This window comes from Notothenia coriiceps, unplaced genomic scaffold (assembly GCF_000735185.1).
Source record: "Notothenia coriiceps isolate Sejong01 unplaced genomic scaffold, NC01 NC01_scaffold00020484, whole genome shotgun sequence".
In the NCBI taxonomy this organism is placed as follows: Eukaryota; Metazoa; Chordata; class Actinopteri; order Perciformes; family Nototheniidae; genus Notothenia; species Notothenia coriiceps.
The window spans coordinates 57,562-67,003 of record NW_011353185.1 but is presented as its reverse complement, the minus strand read 5'-3'; the positions used below and the strand labels follow the sequence as shown (position 1 = coordinate 67,003).

The window sequence follows — 9,442 nt, the reverse complement described above, 5'->3', positions numbered from 1 at the left end:
TAGCAGCAGTGTGTTCAGGAATTAAAAACTTTAAAGTTTGAAAAAAGGTATAAACGTAATATAATAAAAAAATATCCTATCAACCATTGGTACAAATATCAATGGAAAATGGTTATTATAATAAATCCTGCTAAATTGTTGCTCCCCTGCCACTTTTTTGACCTCGAAAGCTTGACATTGTGAAGAGAATCAGGATGCAGAAACGTTTTGGTTTATTTCAGCACTTTTAATAATTACTCAGAGGCACAAATACAATTGACAGGGCTACCCTTCTCTATGTGTGCGCCCACATCGACTTCCTGATCCAGACTGAGGCCTGCTATGAGCCTGACAACAGCAGAAACAGAAACAGCTTCACCTCAGGAACACACACACAAACGCACACTATTCTGCACGTCCTCGCACATCACCGATGCCTTTTCCCTTTCATGAAACCATTTGTAACATCAGTTCTGAAAGAGAGATGTGATTGAACACGCTTCTTTTTCTCCGGTCAAGCCTCAGTGACACCTTGAGGTAGATTTCTTTCTCCAGTCACCTCAAACATTAGAGCTGTGAAAAACACACTGCGGACAATTCTATATACCTCCAGTAACTCTTTTTTGAGGGTTTCGTGTTTTCTGTATGCGTAGCTACTGCTATTAAGCCCAGTAACCGATTTGAAAACAATTTCACAACTTTAATAATTTATCTTTACAACTTTCAAGGTTTCTCACGTCTTAAAACTAGACAATTTCAAGTTTATTTATACAGAACTATGTTTTATCTTTGGTGCTTAAAATATAAAACTGAACAAGGAAACTGAAATTGTTTGAACTGCATATATTGACAGAGTTATTTGAACCCTTCCTTTGTACCCTGGTCGCTTCACTCTGATTTCTTTTTTACTTTCAGTCCAGGGTGCCACTGTATCCCGAGGGGGGGGGGGGGGGGGTTAGTGTGTTTGTGCATGACGTGTTTTCTGATTGGCTGGAACAAAACACATCTGCTGCCGTCTTCACACACACTCTCTGCCTCCTTCCATAAAAATCACACGGAAAAATGAACACTTAAAGTAACAGAAGATCAAATATAATTCAACAAACACTACAGAGACCATAACTATATAGTAACATACGTAAGCAACTGAACAAAAACACAACAAAACACGGATGTTGCTTAACTGGCAATCTGAAGTTCTCATTTTCCTACAAAGAACTTCAGGAGAACTCGACTTTCTGCTTCGCAACATACTGCAGCTAATATAAAGAGAAACTGTGGAGGTACACACGAGGAAGGGTTGAATTCGTTTTCCTTCTTCCCTTTTTACAATTATTTTGTGCAGCATTTGAACCATCTTTGAATGGTCCTGGAAATTCCACTACTTGTTGCATTTTTAGAAATGTTAAAAGCCTTCTAACAGGGATGAACTCTATCATAAAAAAAGTAATTGTGCTTTTAATTTTTTTAAAGATTGTCAATGTAATAAAAAGCGATTACTATTTTGTGGCTTAAAGATGAATCAATAATACTTCCACAGTTTCTTTTGTTTCATTTTGGCACTTTTTCTCCTACACATGCTCATTACAATAAATCTACTCAGTCTGGGGCTCAGAGCCTAAAGAGTTCTGTCAGGTAAAACATTATAAAAACAACGCTGAGTATTAAATAGTGTGGAATTATATTCTGCTCAGTATCTCTCTGCACAATGTAGCCGTGTGTCAGCCAGTGGAAAGTGTCACTATAGGCGATGGAACCAGAGGACAGTTCACAATGAATTAAGTGCTGAAAGATAGGTAGTGCAAAGTCAACATTGCCAATCTACTATTGTATTAAACTACTGCACGCTGTCAAACAGCCCTCGGATTAAAAAAGATATATAGTTACTCCCAACTGAGCACTACGTTAGCCACCATAAATATGTATGCATTAAGTATGTCATCTTATAAAGCTTACAAAGGGTCCTTTAAATTACCTATGGCTATTTTTCCCGATATATGAAGGTGGGAGATGTTGACAATGATCAAGTACCTGTGATCTGAAAACAGGAAGTGAGCCAACATCCTTCAGTGAATCATTGAAAAGGCGAACAACCACAGAACACCGACAGATGACGACCTAGGATGTTTTATACAGCTTTTAAACTGACTGCTTGCTCTTTTGTAGTTTATACTGAAACTAGTATCTTAGAAAGTTATTTTAAATGTAATTATTTAGTAAGCATTGTTCAAAGTCTGTCTTCGATATGCATGTTTTTCTCAGTTCTCAGCAAATGTCTCTGCACCTCCCACAGTGCACCATACAAAATAACAGACTACGAGGATCATATCAACGGCGCACGTTCACTTCTTTGCTTATCTTTACACAGCGAGTGCCAGTAACTTGAAAACATCAACAAAAGAGGGAAAGAATATGAAGATGTAACAGAACATAATTTTTCAGAGTAAAATGAACAATATAAAGTGTCTCTATGCTCTATCTTCCACATGCAGGGGTACAGCGTGGACGCACACTGTGCTTCCTTCTCTCCACCAGTCCACTGATTAAACGCTTCTTCCTGACGTCCTTCAAACCATCAGTCAATTACAAGTGGTCCCGCCTTCCAACAACCCCGCCATTCATAAAAAACAAATTAGGCTTCTTCCCCGAAAATTGCCCGGTGACTGGTATCCATGGCAAAAGTCCGTGTGTGCAGGATGGGGCGTAAGAGTTTTTTTGTGTTTTCCTAAGAGTAGATGGTGATGACTTCGCGGCCCCCGCCTCGCACCAGGAGGACCCGGTTCAGACCCTCGAGGAGAACCTCCAGGAACTCCATGTCTGAGAGAAGAGCGGTCAAGGAATAAAGCACAGAGACGTAAACATGGCTTTAGGCTATTGTCGCACATTTACTACAATATCAATTACAACATTTTTTTAACGATAGTAACAGCAATGTTTTAGAAAGAGATGCCATGTCACCAAATAAAATATTGGACCCATTTTTCACATGCCAGATATCTTCAGAACATTCTAACCCTATGATGGCATTTTTCAGACTTTAAATATAACCGATTTATTGGATTTCTCGATCTTGCACCATAGCATGATAATGTGAAGATAACATCGATTTACGCCCTACCTAACTATTATTCCTAATGATTAACATGTTTGTGAGCCATGACAAAATATAATGTAAGCTAACTAATATATATATAAATACTGTTGATTACACTCTTCAAAGACAGGACGTTTATACGATTACACACCATTGGTGCTAATTGTAATTTGCTATCTTTACTTAATAACACATCAGCTTTTAAATTAAAGGGGCCCTATTATGCTGCTTTGGGTTTCTCCTTTCCTATAGTGTGTTTTAATGCATGTAAATGGTCTGCAAAGGCGGAAATCCCAAAGTTCCCTCCAGAGGGAGTTTTCTGTAACGTATTGACACACATTGTACGTGATAGGCTAAGGGGCAGGACATCTCTAAGTGGGTAGACCAATAACAACAGTGCCGTCCAGCTAACCAATCAGAGCAGTCTGGGCTCTGGTTTCAGACAGAGGGTGAAAAGAGGTGCTGCAGCGCAGGCAGTATGAGAGAAATAAAGAGTATTTTGAACATTAAAGCATGGAGACATGCCACAAAGAGGAACTAAATACAAAGATGAACCTGAAAATGAGCACAATATGTGTCTTCTAATACAACAAACCAATGATCACTCTCTTAGTTTTGTTGGTCTTTCTAACTTCTAAGTGGCTCTAACGGTTTCTGTCTGCTGGTTGGTGCTGAGCAGGTAGTGATCAGAGGGTTCTAAGAATGTTAAAAGGAAAAAAGGAAACCTTGTTGCTGCCAAACACAATACTATGAGAGCTGTGAGAGTTGTGCCGGACAGCTACAAATACAATTAAACTCACTCTAGAGTTCTGTTAAAGGTGGGGTAGGTAAGTTTGAGAAAGCGGCTCGAGATACACTTTTTGTTATATTCCATGGAATGCTCTTAACATCCCGATAGCAATGAATATCTGAAGTGCTTTGACAAAAAATACATAAAAACATTTCATCTGTGGAAGCCGTAGTGCTGTAAAAAGCACAACCAATCATTTTAGCCCGGCTAAAATAACTGGATGGCCTAACTGCCTGTCAGCCTTCCATCTGTGCACAAACTTATCTCGTGCCCTCATTGGTCATGTGTGTGTTGGACGAGGGGCTCTGTAAGGAAGTGGCAGATTTTTTCTGGCTGTGTATTTTCAAATTCTAGCGCACTCTAGCTGGTTTCTCCAAAATTACCTACCCCACCTTTAAGCTGAGGGTATAATGAATTACTCTTTGTATGTTCATCACTATGAGCCCCCTCTTTCACACACTTAGATTGTGTTATTTATAAATGCATAGTATAGCAGCTTGAAGGATACAGTTTTCGTCTCCTCCTCTGTTACTGGGTGGTCCGGGCATGTTGAGCAGAACCAGATGGGCTCCCTGCGACTTGTTGACCACCATCTCGTTCAGCTTCACAGCCGTGTGCATCCGGCGGACATTTGACTGGTTCCTGTTGTGATACGCAGGTTACAGTGAGAAAGAACAGCACTGACGAAAACATTCATGCATAAACCAAACACGTAACTACATTAGTGATGGGACTCGTTTAGTTCTTATGAGACTGAGCAAGACATTCTTATCTCTTTATATATTTGTGGCTGTATCGATTTTTTTTCATGTAATCAAAGATTCTTCTAGCTTTTTGCTGTTTTGCATACTTATTATAGGAATGTGATCAGTGTATCGTGTATTCACATAAGAAAAGTGTTACTGTGTAAGCTACTTGAAAACGATATTTCAAATCTTAGATTGATTGACAACCTCACACATATCGTATAATAACCTGTCAATTAAAAACATGTTTTGTTTACCTACTGCTGAAAAGACTATATAAATCAAGCATTTTAGATGATGACTGGTATGTAGTACACATAGTTTTAAAGTAGTGTGTAGTACAGATTGGGACACGGCTCTTGACTCGTCACAGTAGCTAATAGCATTAGCCATGGCTCGGTGTCATGTGTTCCAGTAATCCATGACAGTGAGCAAGGATGGACAATACCAGAACCTGACGCAGTTAAATATAATTCAGCCATGATTCATTTTATTATTAACATCTGAGCCTACTGGGACATTTAAAAAGAATCCCAGACAAAGGCTTATTGTGGTGATACAGCAGCACTCCTAGTTAAATACGAGCTGATCACTGAAGTCTTATCAACTTTATAAACTTTGATTTAAAACATAACTAATAACTAATACACTTATTTTGAGCATTCTGTCTGATCGCCTCAGACAGAACTTAAAGGCATAGTTAAGGGACTGAAGCGTATTGAATTCCAAATAAAGAGGCAACATTTGAAGACAAAAGAGACATGCAGTATCACACCACGAGGTCCACAGTGTTTGTTAACGTTTAGTTTTCCATTGCTAATAATCTTACATGCTGTAGTCTTTAAAACCAATTGAATCATTTATATTAATAGTTACTACTAAAACTCTGTCTCTTTGATATGTTGCCTCTTTATCATCACTTTCACAATGTTACATCAAAAGCACGTGATATCAACTGCCAGGAGCCAAATTAAATAAAGGATAAAAAAAAAAGACAATTTCACAAGATTCTGCTTTCCATTCTGCTGAATAAGACACACTTTTAAATGTTCACGTCTAGACCAAATTTAAAAATGTTTGTATTTGCATATCAACAAAAGTAAATGAAAAGCAAAAAGTTGCACATGCTATGTCTTCAACAGTACATGCAAATGAAAGCTATGGCGTATTTCCAGCGAGTTCATTCATATAGGGACACACAAACAAGGACACACACACACACAGAGGAACGAGCACATGAGGTGGAGGACGCTGAGCAAAGCTACATTCACCACAGCAGCAGGACACACATACGGCCTAGAGCAAAAAGAATGCCACTTACAGACTCTCCCACTCTCTAGAAGGAGGAAAATGGGACAGAACAACAGAAATAAGCTTAGATGCTTCTTACACAAGCTCTCCAGCTCTCGTCACCACACTGCATGCTTCCCATTATCCCACACGTAGTGACACCCCCAAGAACACCCCAGGAAGGGACTTGGAACCATTGAGGCTTTGTGGAGAAGTAAAGCCTCCGTTTCTTCCCGTCCTGTGAGACTTTACGATGTGTTCACAATTTGAATTACAAACTTTATTAGGCAATAAAGGTGGAGTGCGACACACCTGATGAAGTCCACACACTGATAACATGGACAGTATGGGATGGTGTTAGTCTAAACAGATAAAAAGGAGTGCATGAGATCTGCGTGGTGCGGCCATGCACTAAGACTGAAATGGCTGGAAGTGTACACGCATGCGCACACACACCAAATGCAGCCTGAATACACACGCCATGCAGGAAGTCGTCCCACTTCACCCTGTACTGCTACATGCGGTCATATTCTGTTTTTTACCACAACCGTTACAGTATTTTTCTAAAGAATATACAGTCGATATCAAAACAAAACATTCCCTCCTTTTTTAGATCCTAAGCTACAAATGTACAGAGTTCTTCTTTCGGTGGTGTTGAAACAAGCGTGTACTTACGGTTTCATGTTGAACAGGTCTCGTACGACCACGTTGGAGTTGCACTCGCGGTTGCGGTTGCGCTCCGTGAACAGCTTCTCCTTGGTCCAGGTCATGTGAACCCGGTCGAGCCCGCCTTCCGCCTTGTCGTTTATCGTGGCGTGAGACGCTGTGTTTCTGTCGTGGATTAGCTGGGCCTGGAGAGGAGGGAGGAGGGAGGAAGATGAGGAGATCAAGCAAGGGGAGAGATGAAATGCAATAAACAGAACAGAAGAAGAGGTATAAACAATAAAAGGTGATAGCAAAGCCATAACCAGGACATGAACCTTGGTAGTTCAGAATAATCAGAATAAATATTAAATAATTGATGGAATGAACTAAGAATACAGAATCATAGACAGAGTAAGGATCAAAAGGGAAGTAAAACCAACAACATATTTCATAAAATCATGCTTAAGAATAATGGGAATAATGCAAACCTGCTCAGCTGTTAAACCATTCATACACATTAATCATAATAAAAAAACAAATATACATCACAAGACAATGTTTCTCTGGGCAGACTAAAGGTCCAGGTGAGGGTTGAAATAAAGCATTCATGGGTGATTGACATGAAAAAGTGCTCACATTAAATACAGGGCTTCTAAAGATACTTACCACATGCTTAATATGTAACTAAAACACCTATTAAGCAGTCTATAATGCAGGGACAGTGTGGGGGTAGTAAAGCAAAGCAGAAGTAGAGCAGTAAAAGTATATCATTATTAAATAAAGAATAATCTGCTTTCATTACATTGGACAAGAACTCTTGTGTCCCTTTATCTGTGCTACAGTGTACAATGTCAACAGTTATATAACCACAGCCGAAGACAAAGGATAACACTAAATGATGGGTTTATTATCCCTCATCATAAAGATACGGATTATGGCCTCTGTGCTCCGAGGGTCCTGTTTATATTTGAATGTATTCTAATAAAAAGGCAGTGAAAGTAAAACAGCAGGCTGATTATGTAACACATTTAGCCACATTAAACATCTTTAATGTCTTAAAATACATGTAAAGATGAGGTTATGCGGTGAATAACATATACATCCTTTTTACGAGGGACAGTGCTTAGCTTTAACTAGCAGCTGAACAGTATGGATACAAGTTTCAGGTATAAGTGGCAGGATGGTGGGAGATGACCAGGGATGAACTAAAAACATGATCAATAAAATAGAGAGCAGAGTATTGTCAGGCCAGAATAAAGATAAATAACTCCTGGGAAAAATAAAACTAATGCATATATTGGATCGTAGCCTTTAAACAACAGTAACAATTCAACTGTGTTCACGGATGTTCTGTTAGCATGCTAATGTTAGCATCCAGCTCAAAAGACAACAGAGCATCAGTAGATCTGAGTATGCACCAAAGCTAACAGTTTTTAGGTTTCTGAGACAATACTGTCCACTCTTTCGTTGACATGCTTTCGGGGAAGATGGATAAGGTAGGATTGTTGAGTTAATGGGATGTCGGGCAGCAGTTTCAAGGTGCAATGGGCTAGTGTTCACAAAGCAGCTCTCAGTGACTTTACAGTAAGTTAGTATCACTACAGTTGGGACTTGTTGGTCAATTTTTAAAAGTACAAGATAGTCTGTCATCATGAAACAGCTTCTCTTTTTGGGCTCATTACTAAAATGGCTAATAGCACTTTACATTGGTGTTTTCAATGTAGAGCAACTGGTTTCAGACTGCCAGCAGGTTACTGGTTAGGTATTAGAAAATATATAAGTCCAGATTTGGAACCATGATGATGACTAAAGTATTTAAAAAAAAGTCAAAAGACACGTGAAAACTGCAGCCAAAGGTCCAGCTTTGTGAAGACAGGTCTGTCTCTAACAGTGAGGGATTTGGGGTTGACAACATCTGCTACCTCGTCCTCCTGATTGTCCTCCACTGTTGAGGATTGCCGGCTGAGGTTTGTGCCCTCAGAGGTGCTCTGGTTCTTTCTCCGGATCGAGTTACGCGATTCGTCCGTGATACTCTGAATCTGAGTGGTGTGGCGGGACCCAGCGGGGGGGATGGCAGGTGAACAAGGAAAGGGGCCAATTGTCATAACGCAGCAATAGGCCAGATTGACTAAAACACTGTTTGGGTGTAACTGTAGTTCTATTTCGTCCCTACTGACCGCCAGAGGCGGTGCTTTTAGCACTGGATATGTCCATCGCGCGCATGCGCAGCTCGAGTACCACTAACAACAAAGTCACCTGTGACCCACGTGACACCGGCTATATCAGCCGGTGTCGTCAGAGGATCTGTTCCTTTCATCTTCTCGCTGCACGAGAGTACCGTGGCTACATTTTTGTAGCAACAGCGTTCAGGTTTGAACGTTTGATCTGAGGGATTTCTCTGCAAGCAGCTGGCAGCGTGCAGCTTCACGACTGACAGTCGGAGCTACGGGTCGTTAACGCGTCCTCCAGGAGCTGTGGCTGGCTGTGCGCTGTGCAGAGCCTCGACAGACAGGTTTGTGTCAGCTTGTTGCTGGTGATGGCTGTGTCCCTGCACCCTCTCCCAGCCAAGTTGTCCTGATTGCCGTCTTATTTTTTGTTTGGCTTAGACTTTATGGTGACGACAGTGTTCCCGTTTCCTCTCCCATAAAGTTGCCCTTTTGAAAGTTTTGCTTGTGGCGTTGTGCCCGAGCTATCATTAGCATTTGATTCCCAGCTTTGGCTGCGTCCCTCATTCAATTTAGTATGGAAAGCCCAGAGTGTCATATTTTAAACCCGTTTTTCGTTTAGATGCAGAGAGTAAGGTAAGTACTTTCTATTTCATAGAAGCTAATTATCTGGTCTTAACACTTGTGTTCTGACTTGGTCGCTTGTTTGTTAGCAGCAGCCGCTTGGCTAACA

The 9,442-nt window shown here is 40.5% G+C and overlaps 1 protein-coding gene across 3 annotated transcripts in view; it reads right to left on the bottom strand.

The window, feature by feature from the left end:
- Positions 1-205: 205 nt before the first annotated feature.
- Positions 206-9,442, bottom strand: part of LOC104952777 (solute carrier family 12 member 7-like) — an 11,279-nt gene continuing 2,042 nt past the window's right edge. Inside the window, exons 1-5 of one of the 3 annotated variants that reach the window (XM_010779652.1) lie at positions 8,467-8,687; positions 6,575-6,750; positions 5,931-5,945; positions 4,372-4,505; positions 206-2,796 (exon numbers count right to left, since the gene is read on the bottom strand). In XM_010779652.1, the coding sequence (XP_010777954.1) occupies positions 2,705-2,796; positions 4,372-4,505; positions 5,931-5,945; positions 6,575-6,750; positions 8,467-8,649 (600 nt within the window). In that variant the 5' untranslated portion in view covers positions 8,650-8,687 and the 3' untranslated portion in view covers positions 206-2,704. Of the gene's footprint in view, positions 2,797-4,371; positions 4,506-5,930; positions 5,946-6,574; positions 6,751-8,466; positions 8,688-9,442 lie in introns of those variants that run through there. The other 2 variants (XM_010779654.1, XM_010779653.1) reach the window with 2 other exon arrangements.